This window comes from Bubalus bubalis, chromosome 3, assembly GCF_019923935.1.
Source record: "Bubalus bubalis isolate 160015118507 breed Murrah chromosome 3, NDDB_SH_1, whole genome shotgun sequence".
Classification (NCBI taxonomy): Eukaryota; Metazoa; Chordata; class Mammalia; order Artiodactyla; family Bovidae; genus Bubalus; species Bubalus bubalis.
The window spans coordinates 136,382,957-136,400,835 of record NC_059159.1 but is presented as its reverse complement, the minus strand read 5'-3'; the positions used below and the strand labels follow the sequence as shown (position 1 = coordinate 136,400,835).

The window sequence follows — 17,879 nt, the reverse complement described above, 5'->3', positions numbered from 1 at the left end:
TAGAGAAAGGGCTAGACCTAATAGGCTGGACATTTTTGCACAATATATGTTGAATGAGCAATTAGAGTAATTCAATCCAATTTTGAATGCAAGACACACATAGGCAGGTCAGGTATTTATAGAAGCAGAGGCTAAGAGAAACTTAATTCTTTGTGTGAGTGTGGTGCTCAGTCATGCCCAACTCTTTTCTACCCCAAGGACTATAGCCCGCCAGGCTCCTCTGTCCATGGGATTTTCCAAGCAAGAATACTGGAGTGGGTTGCAATTTCCTTCTCTAGGGGATCTTCCCAACCAGGGATCAAACTTGTGTCTTCTGCATTGGCGGGCGGATTCTTTACCACTGTGATGCTTGGAAAGTGCTTAATTCTGAGGGAACAACAAAACTGGTCAGGTCACCAGAATAGCCTCTCTTTACCTGGGACAATGTGAACCACATTCCAATGCCATGAGGCCTGTGCAGTCGTTGAGCTGCTCCCTGTGCTCCCGCACTTCCTGGTGTGACCTTAATATAAACCTCCATCTTTTCTGCTAACAAGGGCAGCTCTCCCTTGTTTCCTGGAAGATCCTCCTATTCTGTTTTGATAGCTGATATCTTCATCCTACCACTAAATCTCTATGTAAGGAAACAATATTCGAAAAGAGACACAGTTTTTCCATTTGCCAGAATGCCTTTGAATTCTTGCAGTTCATGACTCTTAGGAAACATACTGGAACTGTCATAAAAATCAGTAAACATCTCATTCCAACATCCTGCTTTTCTCCTCCCTGACAGCCCCTCAGCCAGTTCATTCAGTGAAGATAGCATTAAAAAAAATCTTAGCAGGTTTCTCCACTTCTGGCCCCTTCAGAACTTTCTCACTCAGAAAAGGAGAAAGCCGATTGTAGCTTCAAAAGGGTGCGGGAAAACAATGCCACAAGCAGGTACTGTCTACAGCGGAAACGGTGGCTTTAAAAGTAGTGAGCTTTCCTTATGAAGGGAAAATCAAGATGCTGCATGGCTGCCTAGAAGCGGCCACCGAGAGGATAGCTGCCTGAAGTGTCTCCCAATTCAGAGATTAAGAGGTAGTTACTGGGGAGCGGCTCTCGGATAGAGGGGAACTGGGAGAACTCGTCGTTTTTTGGTTAACTGCCAGGAACCAAACTTGGACTGTGGCCCAGTTCAGGACCAAATGGGGCGGGCACTTCCCTATCCGGGCATCTGGCGAGATCCTCAGTCAGTCTTCCGACTGGCACTGGAAACGTCGCAGGTTGCGCTGCAGTTTGTCTTGCAACGTCATCCTTCAGCGCCGGAAGTGGAGGAGTAACTTGAGCGTGTCGGCCTCAGCCGTCTCGAGGTAAGGCAGTTGTCGGCCTACCTCGTCTGCCTGCCGTGTTGAGAGCCGTGAGCGTGGGCCTCTATCGAGTCCGCTGCTACCCCAGAGTAATGTTCCCTGAATAACGCTCTCACGGCTCTTTCCCGGCAGGCCAGCAGGCGTTGCTCCATCCTCGGGCACTAAGGCCCAGGGCTGGCCATTTCCCTCCTGCCGTGTTTCGGCGGCTGGCGGCGCTTGTGTTGGTCTCCACTGCACTTTGCGTTGGTTCATCTCTGCGCCTGACATCTGAACCTAGCTTAGTCAGAACACAAGCAGAAGAAAGATTAGAGTGGGCACTGTCTGACCCAAGGAGGCTTCGCAGCCTGGGGACTTTGTTTTCTCCAGAAACGCTCCTTGAGAGGAACTTGAGGGCGCTTCACAGCATCCACAGCTGGCCTTGTAGGAAGACCAGAAGAGTCAAGCCTTTTCTCACGCAGACCAGTGATAGCGGTTCAACAAATAAAGGCGATAATTTCCATGTGGAATTAATGTGGTCCAGGTTTGGAGCCTTTTGAGAATTTGATATATATCGGGAGCCATTAGAACACTGAGGACAGGACTACTCTCTTCAGGGAGACAGAACATTTGTGCCGTGTCACCTTCGTTGCAAGCAGTGTTGTCGGATGATCTTTTAACATTTCCTTATAGCGGCTGTTTTCATCCTACCTTCACTATTAACGAGAGTGGTAATGGTGTTAAATGCTGGTTTTTTGCCAGATGCTGAACTTTTTACATCTTAATTTAGCCCTTGTGACAACAGTGTGGTGTAGAGCCATAATTAATATCGTTTTCCAGCTGAAGAAATGAAGACTTAGCTTAAATAACTGGCCTCAAATTATGCAGTGAGTAGTGGTGGAGGGAAGATTTGAACTCGAGCAGTTGGATTTCAGAGGTCTGGATGTTGTCCACTAATTTATATTGATTGTCTTCAGCTGTTTCTCAAGTGCCCAGACACCTTACTCAGTTGTTATCTGCTATTTTAGGGAGAAAATTGAGTTCATCCGATGTGCTTTCCCTCAAATTTCTACCCTTGCTTTCTCTTCATACACTCATCAAGGTTGATACCACTTATCTATACCTTTCCTTCAGTATCAGAGGATGAACTGTCTCTTGATCAAAACAAATTTCTTCACCTTTGCTTCTGGCCTTTCTTTTATATTTTCACCTATGAAACCTGGCTTTCGTTTGTCTTTTCTTCCCTTGTCTATGTCTCAGTCATGTATAAACAAGGTCAGGTTACTCAGATCCCTGCTCCTTATCCCCCAAGCCAGAAAAAAAAAAAGTTCCTGGTGATCCATCTTCCTTTAGCTCGCATACAGTAACTCTTCTCCTTATCCAGACTTTTTAAAGAGTATTCGAAATTCTGTATCCAATTCCTCACCTCTCATTCCCTTCTGCGGTCTAGCTTTCAGATCTATTATTCCCCTAAAGTTTTATACAGTAGTCACTAGTGATTTATTATCAAACCAAATATACATTCTTTAATCATTACACTTCCCTGGTGGCTCAGACACGAAAGAAAATGCCTGCAGTGCAGGAGACCAGGGTTCAATCACTGGGTTGGGAAGATCCCCTGGAAAAGGGAATGGCCACCCATTTCAGTATTCTTGCTTGGAGAATTCCATGAACAGAGGAGGCTGCTGGGTCACAGTAGGGTCACAAAGAGTCGGACATGACTGAGCGACTAACACTTTGATCGTTACTGGATCCTTTTGCTGCAAACATGGTGATACTTTTTACACTTTACTCCTTTGCTTTTCAAGACAGTACACTAAGCTGATTTATTCAACAAACATTTATTGTGATATACAGATGAACACATCAAAGTGCCTCCTTCCCTTGAAGAGCTTACATTTTAGCTTTTTTTTTTCCCCTAGTGCTTCCCTCATCAGTAATTTCTCCTGTGGATAGTCTTCCCTCCTTGTCTAAAATGTTGGGTGTTTTCCAAGGCTTGTGACTTTGGCCCACTGTTCTTTTTATGCTGTACACACTGCTTGAGTGAGCACATCACCTAGCATGGCTTTAACTCCTTCCTGTATGCTCCCAAATTAAAGTGTCAGCTTAGACCTCTGCTGAGTTTCATTCTCACCTCTGGCTACCCTGCTGGATACCTCTGCCTGCTAGTCCCACAGACTGTTCAAATATTGTCTTCTCTGTACTTACTCTTAGCACATCCATCACTGTCTTGTTGATTTTACCTTCTAAGTATTTCTCAAATCTGTGTTCTTTTTGTCATCTGTATTAATGTCTTACTTTGAACCTTTCACCTGAAATACGATGGCCTTCTAACTGGTTTCCCTGCCTCTAGATCAATTCCCTGCATAACTATTCTTTACACTACCTACCATCCTCCCCCAAATGATCCTTGAAAACAAATCTGAGTCAAAGTCCTGCTTAGTAATATTTAAGTAATATTTAAGATCATTTAAGATCTTAGTAATATTTAAAGATCTGTCCTTTCATTCATCTTATCTTTTCTTAAATTAAGCAAATATTTATTGTTTACTAAATTGCAAAATCCATTAGAGCTTCTAAAGTTTGAGCTTCTCAACCCATCACTCAGGGCTCTGCTTCATCTGGACCTGCCTGCATCTCCAGCCTCGTATTGACCTCATACTTTAGGTTGTAGCAGCCCTGAACTGCTTCTTCATGTGTGTGCACTGTCCTGTTCCTTTTGAGTGGAATCTTCTCTTTGATTCCTTCCTCCACTTCCTGCTCCTCAGCTAATTAGGCTGCCCACTTTCACCTAATTAACCAGTTCATACATAAGACTCATTTTAGGCCCATCTCTTATAGGAAACCTTCCTTGACACCTTTCTCCAAGGCTAGGTTGGGTATTCCAGCTTTGTGCTCCCACAACACCCTTTGCATGCTGTTGCTGCTGCTAAGTCGCTTCAGTTGTGTCTGACTCTGTGTGACCCCATAGATGGCAGCCCACCAGGCTCCCCCATCCCTGGAATTCTCCAGGCAAGAACAGTGGAGTGGGTTGCCATTTCCTTCTCCAATGCGTGAAAGTGAAGTCGCTCAGTCATATCTGACTCTTAGCGACCCCATGGACTGCAGCTACCAGGCTCCTCCGTCCATGGGATTTTCCAGGCAAGAGTACTGGGTTGCCATTGTCTTCTCTGACCCTTTGCATAGACCAGTCATTATACTTTTCACATTTGTTGCATTTGTTTTTGAATCTCTGTCCTCCACAAGACTCTGAGCATCTCGAAGGCAGGTATGATGCATTATACCTGCATCATACAGTACAGTGAGGCTTTTGCTGTCATAGAGCTGGCAGTTTATGGGGTTTTACTGGATGGGTTATATTGACAGTTCAGGAACAGCCATCTTTCTGTGCTCCCCATATTCTAAAATACTTCATTCCTAGAAGTTGGAACTGTAGGCTGAAATGGACCAAGATACTGCTTAAGGTTAGTTATATAAGCATTGTGTCGCCACTGCTTCAGCCTCTCAAGGAATAGTAAATGGGAGCATTATAACGTCAGAACTTTAGGGAGACTGAAGCATCTGAGTGTGTGTGTGTAGGGCAGGAGGGGGAGTTCCTCTTATCCTGCAAAAGTCAGCCATGCTCTCAGCTGCCCATTGGATTCCCTCCTGTCCTTGCTCTTCAGCTATTCTCTGTCCAGGCTCCTTTTATTATTCCTGTGATTCGTCAGTCACCATATGACTTATTTCCCAATGCTTAATGAAAACATGCTTCACTGCTCATTCATCAGTTTCCATCAAGTGCAAACAAAGATCCCTCTGAGCACATAGCATTTAAAAGTGGGGTTTGCCTGTAGCACCATCATCACTTGACACTCTGGGTCAAGGGTTTTAGATTTACAGCTGACTCTTCATGCTCTTGCATCAGCTTCTTCACAGAGGAGCTGCCTCTTAGACCTAACACTGGCCCACGTTATGTTAACAGCCTCCTGATGATCGCTGACTCTAGATTTCTCCACTCCAGCCTGCCTACACACAGCATCATTTCACCTTGCTGTGCAACTCAGACCCTGGCAGTGGTCTCTTATGGATTGTTAAATCTCATGGCCTAGTTCCTGTTCTTTCAACACCTTTGCCTTTTTTTGTTGACTCTCTGGGGCACTTCCTCTGGGCCGGCCAACTAAGGTCTGCCCTTCCCTTACCCATGGCTTGTCACTGTTGAAATCTGTACCGTCACTTGTGCTTTTTGAAATGGGATGTCCACTCCCACTCCTTTTCTTCCTTATCGGTCCCCTTGGCTCTTGACCTTTTCAACTGCACAGTTTCCGAAGCCTTCCCTGACTGATCCAGTTTCTGTGACTGCAAGTCCTCAGCACTCATTTTCTCACTCTGACTCGAATTATCCTATCTTTGTAAATGGTAATGAAACTCCGATGTTTAAAAATGTGTTTTTTTTTCCCTTCCCTTTGGATACAAAGCTTGTGCAGAGGGGCTAATTAAGTGCTGCCTTGCCTGCGAGAGGCATATCTCGGAGAGAGGACATTAGAGGCTTGAGCATTAGTAAGCTTCTGGAACTGAGGGAAGCGTCCCAAAGATCTAGTCCTGTCCCTCTCAGTTCCATGCTCTGCCTCCCTGGGTGATCTCATCCTCTTCTTTCACCCTAAATTCTATGACATATTGATGCCTCGCAAATATATACATTCAATTAAAGGCAAATATTTCCTTTTTGTGTCAGAGCTGGTCATAATTACAGCTTTAACAACCTTTGCTTTTATAAGCCTCTGATTCTTTCTCTTCCCTGAAACACTTTCAGGTTTACTTGAAACTATGTCTCCCGAATTGCAATTCCTAAGACTCCAAATAAAACACTTTGTAGTCTCAAAAAAAATTACCCCCCCAGTCCTGTCCCTTCTTTGAGCTTTGTACTGTATATCCCAGCGTGACTCTAGCATCTTCCACAGACAACTTAATCTAATTGTGTTTCAATCTGAAATCATTTCTTCCCTTGTCTTTTATCCCCATATTATGTCTTCTGTGTATTCCTCATTTTGGTTAATGAGTATTTCCAAATTAAACATCTTGGTTGGTGTCTCCCTTGTTATTCCCCTAGTGCAGTCAGGAGTAAGTCCCCTTCACAGTTTTTCCTGGCTTTTTCCTCTTCATCCTCTTTGTTCAGGCCTCTTCCCTCTCCCAAATTTCTTCTCTTTCTCTTCTACTGATAACTCTCTGTGACCATGGAAGTTGTTTTACAAAAGTATCAACACCTATAGTACTGTCAGTGCAAGTTGTGTATTGAATAAAGGTGCTGTAATCACACTTTAGAAATAGTAGGTTTGTATGTTTATTATGACAATCTTCTGGCAGATGGCAGTACAATGTATTGTTCCAACATCCATATGTTATGACAGTTAAGGACTAGAAACCTTGATTCCTGTGGAGAACATCCTCTGTTCTTGTGGCCTCAGTTCTCTGTCAGGCAAACTTCTTGTTCTTTAAAACCAAGTGTAAATATACCTTCCCCATGAAGCCTTTTTTTGATATTCCCTACAGGAGTCAGTCGTTCCTTTCCAAGGGCTAAGGCCATATGGCTACTACCTTCTTATAGTAGACATTGCATTATGTTGTAATAATTGGTATATGAGTCTGCCCCGTTGTACTCTAGGCCCCTGAAGGATAGGGACAGTGTCCCTTCATTCTTTAATCCTCAGTAGGTAGCTTAGTGTCCAGCATGTAGAATATATCAATAAACATAACAAATATTTGATTGCATAACATGATTCAGGCTCAGAAGTAAATATTTTACCCACTTTGCCTTCTTTAATCCTCATGACACCTTCATGAGTCCTGTTATTATCACATTTTATAAGTGAGGAAATTCAGACTAGTGAGGTGAAGCCACTTGCCTTGAGAATGAGCAGCTGGTAAATGGCATATGTGGTGGTGCTGGGGTGTGGCCCTGGAGGACATGTACTAGTTTTTCCAGTGCTTCTCTTGTGTTTTGTCACTCAGAGTAATGATGCGGGTATGCTGGTTGGTGAGACAGGACAACCGGCACCAGCGAATCAAACTTCCACATTTGGAAACAGTCATGGTTGGGCGCAGCCCAGAGACCAAGATCGCCGACAAGAAGTGTTCTCGACAGCAAGGTAATTGGTCACAGGATTGTGGAGATTACCGTGTTTGGTTCCTTCAGATAGTGATAATCAAAGATGCACTTTTCCTGAATGCTACTGACGAAAACCTTTTCTGCCCCAAATCAAAACTCAGCAGCTGAGCTCTTTTGGCTGATGACAGGGTTCTGTGCACTCCTGATTCCACCCTCTGAAAGTGGGTTCATATTCAGTGTTGGGAGCAGGCAGGTTCCATCCTGTACTATGGGGTGGTGGAGCTGAGTCCTTGCTCTGCTTTGCCCAGGGAGGTTCCTCGGTGGGCAGGGAGACAGCTGAATTATGGGATTTCCAGGTTGAAACCATGTCTGAGAAGTGATGGTTTCATCCTTTACACTTTGCCATACACAGAGGGAGCTATTGTTAAAAGATGATGGCACCTGGCTCTTGGAATGTCTTTTCTGGGATTTAATGAAATGTAAGTCCTTAAGAAGAATCTTTACTGTGTGCCTCATTTTATTTTTTTTTTAACCTGTAAACTCCAGACGTGCTCACTGCTACCAGGTCTCCCCTGCAGTGTGTTTCCCATGGCAGGGATTCTTGAGACTTGGAGTCTGCAGCAGTGATTCTGTTTTTTTCCACATGTTAATATAAATGGGCAAAAGATACCGCTTCTTGCTCTCTGTCCCCCTTGTCACGAGAGCAGCTGTAGGGGTGTGTATGTCACCCCATCCACTGCCTGTTCTCCTTGGAGAGAAGCTAGGATGTCTTTCCTTTGCTCCCTGTCTCTTGCCAGAATTTTTTTTGTTCACATATCTGAACCCAAATATTTAGTGTTAACTTCTTCCCACACATGCTCAGACTGTTCTGTCCCAGAAGTCCTCTTTCTAGAATAGTCTCTGCACTCCTCCTACCCAAGGCCAGCTGAACTTCAGTTTCCCAGGAATATATCTTTTACCTCTTTCCCTGTTGAAGATTTCTGATCGTGTCCTGTAATAGGATAAGTCTGATTTGATCCTGAGCTATACGAGCTTGTGAGGGAATCGGGTTCCATTCCCTGATTTCAGAGCCTATGACCTTGAGTGGGTCAAGGGCTCTGAATTAGGAGACTTGTGAGGATTCAGTGACTCTGCCTTATAGAGATACTAGCAGTGCTTGAGGGAGCATGTACACTGTTGGGTACTGTATGGAAGGACCTGGAGCCCTAGTCCGCTGAATAATGAATGATTTTGCTCATGGGTCTTTGAGGAAACCCTTGTCACATTGCTTTCTAGAGGGAGGCTTCATTGTCTTGTAGGGATAATAGGAGCAAGTTGCTGGTTCTTCATGGCATTTGGGTTTACCTTTTTTCAATCTCTTTCAGTACAGTTGAAAGCAGAGTGTAACAAAGGATATGTCAAGGTAAAGCAGGTATGTCTATTTGTATCTTGGATTTCCATGTTCTACTTTATGGTTGTCTTACACTGTTGACTTTAGAGTGTCTGTGCCAGCCAGTAAAGGCTCCTTGGTCACGTGTGGAAGTGACAGAATAACAGAAGTGAATATTAAGCATAGTACTGGGCATGTAGTAAGTGGTGAACATAGGAGTAGCTGTATTACTAATGATGTTACTGCTATTATAATTATTTTTTGGTTATTCCATAGGTAGGGGTCAATCCCACCAGCATTGACTCAGTCATAATTGGGAAGGACCAGGAGGTGAAGCTGCAGCCTGGCCAGGTCCTCTACCTGGTGAATGAACTTTATCCGTATATTATAGAGTTTGAGGAAGAGACAAAGAGCCCTGGCCTGGAGACACACAGGAAGAGAAAGAGGTCAGGCAGTAGCGATCCTACAGAAAGGGGTGCTGCCCCAGAAGCTGAGCCCAGCACAGGACTGGAACCTGGTAGCAACCCTTGCCAGCGCTCTGTGCCTCCAAAGAAGGAGAAAGATGCATCCACCAAAAAGGTGAGGGAAGACTGCTGGATAGGTGGCATGGAGAATACCTAAAATGTAATGTTGCTTAATTGTTTTGTACGCAGTCAAGCCCAGACACGTGTGAGGGATTATTATGATGAGAGAGTCACTTGTTTATGTCACCAGTCACTGGGATGAATATCCCTTTGTGTACTTTTCTCTTGAATTCCTGAGGTAAGCCACTTGAAGGTAGGGTGAAATGGCAGTGTGCTTCACATTCAGCTACTAAAATAGGATAGTCATCTGTCTCTCTATACAAGGTTAACATTGCAACACACTTCATAGATCCTGTCATTCACATCCTGATGTCAAAGTGGAAACTGAGGCTGTAGATGAAGTGGGAGAGGGGAAAGAAGATACAATTCACATTCTGGTGTGTCCAGCTTATGTCTAGACATGCAGCTCTGAATATGGGAAGAGAGTGGGAATAGCTAATGGTTTATAAAGGAAAAGATTTAGGTAAAGGGATTAATTTAATTCTTAAAGACTGACCTTATTTCCAAGTTTGGTTGGACGTTGCTGACATCCACTGTTAACTAATGCCAAATTTAGTCATCTTGTTTGCAGTTTACACTGTCTTTTTTTGTTTGTTTTAGGAATCCTTGGGCCACTGGAGTCAAGGCTTGAAGATTTCTATGGAGGACCCCAAAATGCAGGTCAGAATAAATTTTGGCATCAAAATACTTTTCACATTGTAAATGATCACTCCGCAGAAGTCATAGCTACAAATGAAATCAAAGGAGATCAGTCCTTCTGAATGAGATTTGTTTTATTAGGCTATTTTATGAGATCAAGTGGCTTGTCTCATTGTCAGTAAGTTACAACTGAAATTCTTTAGGGAGAAAGCTAAGTTTTTCAAATGAGTATCTTCTCTGCATTGTTCCTCCTAAACTTCTGGGTACTATTATGGGATGTTGTGTTAAACTTAGTGTGGTCCCTTTCGACAAAGTGTCAGTTACTGTATGGTGACTATAGTTATGGCTGCCCTGGGATTAATAGCCATCATCCTGGGAGGGGTCTGAGTTCTTAAATGACATCCTGGGATGACAGGGGGCAAGATCTGATAGGGCTTCTTGGAACACATGTGTGTGAGTCGTGTGGTCTGCTGGGCTAGAGTGGAGAAGAGTGCATTTGAATTCAGACCTGGGGGCTTTGCATCAGTTCCTCAGCAACTGTTTTGCAGTGTGCCTCTTTTCTGTGCTCTGTGTGTTGTGGTGACTGAAAACACAGACAGGAGTCAGCTAGGTCTGTGTTGGCATTCTAGACTTCCCACTTGGTAACTATGTGACCTGGGACATGACACAGCTTATCTGAGTCTCTGTGTGCTCATTTGTCAACATTGGGATCCTAAGACCCTCTTGACAGGATTGTGGCAGGAGTTAAGTACTTAGTGAACCTGATCGTACCTGGCACACACGAGATATCCAGCTGACGTCTGTTTCCTTCTCTTGTGCCCCTCTGCTAGGTTTACAAAGATGAACAGGTGGTGGTGATAAAGGATAAATACCCCAAGGCTCGTTTCCACTGGCTGGTCTTACCTTGGGCCTCCATTTCCAGTCTGAAGGCTGTGACCAGAGAACATCTTGAGCTCCTCAGACACATGCACGCTGTTGGGGAAAAAGTGATTGCTGACTTCGCTGGGTCCAGCAAACTCCGCTTCCGATTGGGCTACCATGCCATTCCCAGCATGAGGTAAAGCTGGTGTGCTCTGGTTCCATCTCAGCGGACAGATGAATTCAGCCTGGGTCTGCTGAGTGTGCTGGTCACCCCGAGGTTCAGGGGATTGGGTGGGGTGTTTCCAAGGCAGATGGGCTGAAACTTGCATGCTTTTGCCTGACTTGCTTGCAAGCCTTGAGTTCCTACTTCTGCTTATAATTTGATAACATACAGTTCTTTGTTCTTCTCAAATGTAAACTCTGAGAGCCTAACTTACAAACCAGATGAAGCAGCTTTATTACCTTCAGTGAAGAACTGTCACCTGATGGTAATAAAGTGACTTTTATCAGATTTTTCAGAAGTATCAATAACCTCTAAATGATTAGGGACCATTGCTTTGAAGGAGACAAGCATCACTGACTTCTTTCATGACAGCTTAGATCTCAGATTTAAGATAAAATGAGAAAAAAGTGTAGAGACTGTTATCCTTTGGCTCATACCTGGAAGGATTCAGAAAGGAATGATTGATACTTTTCAAAGAATGCAAGCAAGGCAGATCTCCAATTCTTTTGAGTTAAGCAACAAGATAAGAGGACTAATGGGATTTCTGAGTTTTTATTTTGGGGTGTTTTTCTTGGAGGGGTGTAAAATATACATAATATAAAATTTTCTATTTTAACAGTTCAGTTGCATTAAGTAAATTCACATTGTTGTGCAACCATCACCACCATCTATTTCTAGAACTTTTTTTCATCTTCCTCATCTACCCCTCAGATCCCTTTCCCCCAGCCCCTGGCAACCACCATCCTACTTTCTGTTTTTATGAACTTGACTACCCTTCACTTTCACTTCAGGTACCTCATGTAAATGGAATTATATAGTATCTGTTGTTTTGTGGCTGGTTTGTTTCACTTAGGATAGTGTCATTAAGGTTCATCCATACTGTAACATGTGTCGGTTTCTTTTGTTTTATTTAACCACCCAACATTCTTTACATTTTATTAGGTGGATAATTGTGACTTAGGTTACTGGCCACTTTAACACATGAAATTTTTGTGCTACATTTTTTCCCCATCTGTACTCTTTGTTTTAAATCGAGGCATAATTTACATCCAATAAAATGCACAGTAAGATCTGTAGTTTAATCAATCTTGACAAATGTGTATGCCATGTAACTATGACTGTGATCAAGATAAAGAACACAGAACTTTTCTATCATCTCCCAGGAAGTTCTTTTGTGCTCCTTTTTCTTTAATCCTCCCCTTAACCTCCAAGTGCTGTTCTCATTTTTTTCAGCCTAGATTAGTTTTGTCTGTTCCAGAATGTCATATAAATGAAATCATACAATGTCTACTTTTTTTCTGTCTGGCTTTTTTTGGTCAGCATAATAGATTTTGAGATTCATGCATGTTGTTGTGTGTATCATGGATATACTTCATTTTTTTGTTCTTGCGTAAATACCTAGAAGTGGAATTGCTAGGTCTCAGGGTGGAAGTATGTTGTATCTCATTTAAAAAATATTTTTAAATTGTTAAAACCTTATTCACAACTATAGGGCAGAAAGTCACGCATGATCCTATTCCCCTTATGCTGCATACCTCATGATGACAGCCCTTGACCACAGAACCTTTTTCACATGGCAGTCGTGGTGTCCACACCTTTTTCATATAATGGATGCTGTTGTGCTAAGGAGAATGCTCAAGGCAAGAGCTGAGACTGGTGTGAGTGGGAAGCAAAATGAGCAGTAAGTTGTCAGGCACATATCCTTTATACATATCCACATAACTCTTTAGAAGTTTGAATAAGTTAAACCTAGGAAGGAAAAAGTAACAAATATTTTTTCTATTGTAAAAGTAATATATTTTCAATTTAGAAAATATAAAGTATGAAGCAGAACAAAGATCTTCCATAATATCACCACTAATTAAACTCTAGACCTTATTCGAATTTCAGCCATTATTCTTTCCTTTTTTTTTTCACTCCAGGATCCCACATTGCGTTTATTTGTTGTCTCTCCTTAGTCTCCCTGATCTGTGACAGTTCCTCCTCCTGTTCTGGTTTTCATGACCTGGACACTTTTGATGAGGACTGGCTAGTTGTTTTATGGGATGGCTCTCAATTACAGTTTGATGTTTTTTCATGATTAGATTGAGGTTGTTTTTTGTTTTTTTGCCAAAATACCCCAGAAATGATACTGTGTCTTCTCAGTGCATCATATCAAGGAGTGCATGATGTTGATTGAGACAGTTTGTTGCTCCTGATGTTCACCTTGATCACTTGATTAAGGTGGTGTCTGCCAGGTTTTTCTACTCAAAGTTGCTATTTTTCCCTTGTAATTGATCAGTATCTTGGGGGGAGATGTTCTAAGATTATGCTACTAAATTTTTTTCTCCTCAGACTCGCTCAGTGACTTTAGCATCTACTGGTGTATCTTGCCTGCAACAGTTATTATTGTAGTGTTTACTTCATGGTAACTTTATGTTTCCCTCATTCCTTCTAATTTATTAATCGGAATTTTTCTGTGTGGAAGAGTTGTCCTTTCTCCCCCATTATGTATTCAATACATGTATGGACTCATGGATATTTATTTTATTATATAGGTTTTAATTTAATCTGTCTCTGTTTAGTTTTTTGCTCATATTGTTCCAGCCTTGATCATTGGAAATTCCTTTAGGTTGGTTCCTGTATCACTTTGACATGCCCCAAACATTTTTTGAGCACATCCTTTTTTTCTGGCCCCTTACTTTTTGTAACAAGGTATTCTACGCTTATATTTTTCCTGTTCTAGCTCTGGAATGAACCACTTCTCCAAACAGCCATAGTTCCTTTTATTGGAGAATGACATAAACCAAGACTAGATCGCGAGGTTTCTATAGAGAGAAATGGTTGGTTCCAGAGTGTCTTTGCTTCTAGGTTCTCTCAGCAGATGGAACTAGGAAATAGAAGCATGAATCCAACCCACACAGATACATACACCTCTCTATTTATTTCTCTGTTTACCTACCTGTGCATGTGTATGAAAAACGTGAGTTCATGCTGATACTTCTGATCCAGTCCTGTTCCACAGGTTCATTCTTGTCTTCCCCTTTCCTTTTTTGTGATTTCTTTCTTCAGTAGTGAGAAATTTGGCTCTCATTAGCTACAGTTAATTCACTTATGTATTCATTCCCAGTGTAAACATAAAATAGTTGAAGAATTGCTTATCCACACTCACATGAGAAAGACATTTACTCACTAGAGTACAGTATTTGTATAGCGTTCTTTTTATCTTTACAGAATCAAATCAAAATACTGTTTTCCAAACTTAATTAGGTTAGTTATTTTCTTCCTGACCTCCTTCAGTGTGGTTCCCTTTTTATTTGTAATACAGTTAGGTTTATTTGTTACTGCTTGTATTCCATTTTAAATTCCCACAAGGTACTCGTTTTGATGATTTATTGGGGGAATGTGAAATATTACTGATTCTGAGTCAAAGCTTTACAGAAAGTCATCCTTCTTGGTTTAATAAGTCCTAAAGAGAACTGTTGGTTTTCTACCTCAAACCTGTTTTTCCCTTAAGCTTCTTCATCCCAGCAAGTGGCACCTCCCCAAACCCATATCTAATCCATTAATTGTTCCTGTTGGTTCTGTTCCAAAATTTATTTAAAATTGGACTGCTTCTTGTCATCTCCACCTGTATAGCTCCTGTCTGAAACATGATTATTTTTGGTTTGGGCTGCTGTGGCAGCCTCCTAACTTCTCTCTGTATCCATCCTTACCCTTCCTATAGTCCTTTTCCACACAGTAGCTGGAGTAATCTTTTAAAGTAACAAGCAGATAATAGCTCATGTGTGTGTGCCAAGTCACTTCAGTTGTGTCTGACTCTATGCAACCTCATGGACTGTAGCCCACCAGGCTCCTCTGTCCATGGGATTCTCCAGGCAAGAATACTGGAGTGGGTTGCCATGCCCTTCTCCAGGGGATCTTTCTGACCCAGGGGTCGAACCCACATCTCTTATGTCTCCTGCCATTGGCAGGCGGGTTCTTTACTACTAGCACCACCTAGGAAGCCCAGATAACAGCACTCCCCTGGTTAAAATCCTTCAGTGGTTCCACAGTATGATTGGAATAAAATTCAAACCCTCTGTCAGCCTATAAGACCCGTTATGATCCAGCTCCTCCCTAGTGCCTGCTCCTTGTTTCCAGCCACTCCGGCCGTTATTTTCTTTCTGCCACTCAGTTGCACCAAGCTCTTTTTCATACCAGGGCCTTCACATGTGGTCTCTCCACTCCCTGAAACTCTCTTTCAGATCTTTGCTTTCTCAGTTCAAATTTCTGCTTGGGAGAGGTTTTCTGTGAACATCCTAGCTACTTGAAGAGACAGCTTCTACCCCCTAGACACGCTACCCCATCTCCCTGTTTTGTTTTTTCTTAGCATTGTTGCAGTAACATTTTGAATCTTCCTTGTTTATTTGTTTACTTATTAATTATTTATCTCCCTTCATTACAGTATAATTTCTATAAGGACATAGGCCTTTCCCATTTTGTTCACTGCTAAATTCCCAGTGCTAGAACAGTGCTTGGCCCTAGTAGGTACTTCATGAGCAGTAAATATTCTTCAGTGAATAGATGAATGAATGGAGTTAAGTGGAAACACTGTCAATATTTTGCATATTCATACTCTTATTTTTTGGCATTTTGATTAAGCTAGCTTTAATGGTAAATCTTTGTTTCCTCTCAACTAGCCATGTACACCTCCATGTGATCAGCCAGGATTTTGATTCTCCTTGCCTTAAAAACAAAAAGCACTGGAATTCTTTCAATACTGAATACTTCCTTGAATCACAAGGTAAACAGTATTGTTTAATTTTTACATTTGTTTTAGTTTCTCAGCTGTTCTTATACTTGATTCACTTGTTTCCCTAAATAATAACCTGGCTTCGAAAACTCACATACAAGTTTGTGTTGCCTATACAGAGAACCCCATTAACAGAAACTGGATTGTTTTGGATTTTAGTAGGATTGCCACTTTGCTGTGAGCAGCCTTCTTGGGGGATGTAGAATGCTGTTATGTCAGAGTCAGAAAAAATTCAATGGGGGGCTTAAAAGGTTGTCCAGAGAATTATTGGAGTTCATGGATCTGAAAGCTCTAAACAGTTTGTTCTTTCTTTTGCCAGCAACTGGGAGGAGCTTGGTGGCTGCCTTCTGTCAAGAGTGGCTACTTAATAGGGGAAGCCTGTCTATATGTAGAAAGGAAGAATTTTTCATTGTGTATACTGTGGAACTTATGTATGCTGGAATGTTAATGATGACATAGGCTAACTAGTGGTAAAGCCCTGTGATAATAAGCCTTTCACATAGTAACATGGATTGCTTAGAATGTATCCTAAAGGAATGCAATTATCTCAGAAATAGATTGCTCAGGGAACTCCCTGATGGTGTAGTGGTAGAACTCCATGCTTTCACTACTGAGGGCCCGGGTTCAGTCCCTCGTTGGGGAACTAAGATCTCACAAGCTGTGTGGTGCTGCCAAAAAATCAAACAAACGAAACCCATTGCTCAGATTTAGAATCTGACCAAGCATATTTTCCCAACAGTTAATGTAACCTCACGTTTACTCGATTTGAGGATACTTGGTATATTTGGAATCAGGTTTTCCTTTTTTTTTTAATTTTTGTATCTTGGCTTTCCAGAGTAGCTGGACTCTGAACATTTTTCCCTTGCAGCTGTGATTGAGATGGTGCAAGAGGCTGGCAGAGTGGCCGTCCGAGACGGGATGCCCGAGCTCCTGAAGCTGCCCCTCCGTTGTCACGAGTGCCAGCAACTGCTGCCTTCCATCCCTCAGCTGAAGGAGCACCTCAGGAAGCACTGGTCCAAGTGATTCTGCGGAGCCTAACCTTCTGCAGCACGTGTACCTGATTGTTTAGAGCAAATTCCTGGCACCTGTTCTGGGTTGCATGTGAACTTTGATTTCTTGAATTAAAACATGCGTTTTTTTCTTTTTTTTACAAAGCTTGTTGTATTTCTGAGTGGCCACAATATGGTGTGACCTGAAATAGTTCAGGAATTAGGAATTTGAGTTTGTCATGGGTGTGTTTTCTGCTGAGGGTGGCAGGGATAGGCCTGGCCCACCATCTCCAGGAGTCACGTCAGGTCTGACTAATGGGGGGGCAAAGCCTTGTTCAAACTGACCAAGCACAGGATACGGAAGCATAGAGCTGCTTATAAAGTCCTGTTCTTTACATTTATTCTCTCTCCTCGGAGGTAGGTGGTGCCATTTTATCAGAGCAGACATAATGATTTCTTGTTTACCCTGAAGGCACTGATTGTTCTCTGATCCTAATCTGGTCTGTAATATTCTCCCTCTTTCCCTCTTTCATAGGGGAGACTTCGTTTCTTCTGTCCTCTTCATTCCTTTCCATCATCCAGATGCTTCTTTCTCAGGAAGCCTGTCTTACCAGTTCTCCTTCACTCTGAGCAAACAGGCTGGTGACAAGGTACAGGGATGGAATTTTCTTCTAATGTCAGGAGTACTTGCATGGTAAGGAAATACTCAGCAATATGTTTGTTCCATTTCAGGGGTCAAGTCTTGGTTGACCTGCTTGGATCTGTTGTCTGATTAGGTAATTGAAAACTATCAGGAATTCAGCTGATAGTCACAGAGTCAGTTCTGATGCACAAAAAGGTAGTTGTTGAATGAAAAAGTTGCATAGAACCTCATGGTTTCACTTTTCCCTCAGAACAAATTTGGGTAGAACAGTTGGATTAAGTTGATTTTTGGTAAACATCAGAACTAAAGGTGAAGGGAAATCTAAAATATTATTTTTGAACAATTGTTGATCTATTTGGTGATGTGACTTTTTTTGCTCTTGTTTGTAACCCCCCCACCCCCCCG

At 42.3% G+C, this 17,879-nt stretch overlaps 1 protein-coding gene across 7 annotated transcripts; it reads left to right on the top strand.

Moving 5' to 3' along the window:
* Window positions 1-395: 395 nt before the first annotated feature.
* On the top strand, window positions 396-16,996 carry APTX (aprataxin). 7 transcript variants are annotated; one of them, XM_044940183.2, is made up of 8 exons: window positions 396-1,062; window positions 7,296-7,432; window positions 8,757-8,803; window positions 9,038-9,340; window positions 9,946-10,005; window positions 10,815-11,041; window positions 15,730-15,833; window positions 16,711-16,996. In XM_044940183.2, the coding sequence occupies exons 2-8, from the start codon at window positions 7,300-7,302 to the stop codon at window positions 16,863-16,865; spliced, it is 1,029 nt and encodes a 342-aa protein (XP_044796118.1). In that variant the 5' UTR covers window positions 396-1,062; window positions 7,296-7,299; the 3' UTR covers window positions 16,866-16,996. The 7 variants fall into 7 exon arrangements, with proteins under 7 accessions (XP_044796118.1, XP_006066770.2, XP_006066769.2 ...); XM_006066708.4 differs by lacking the exon at window positions 396-1,062 and adding an exon at window positions 1,125-1,334; XM_006066707.4 differs by lacking the exon at window positions 396-1,062 and adding an exon at window positions 1,341-1,851.
* Window positions 16,997-17,879: the final 883 nt, after the last annotated feature.

Coding starts and splice junctions, on each gene's coding strand:
- APTX (XM_006066707.4), top strand. Junction 11,042..15,729: donor CATGCCATTCCCAGCATGAG/GTAAAGCTGGTG, acceptor CCTCTCAACTAG/CCATGTACACCTCCATGTGA. Junction 15,834..16,710: donor ATACTTCCTTGAATCACAAG/GTAAACAGTATT, acceptor TTTCCCTTGCAG/CTGTGATTGAGATGGTGCAA.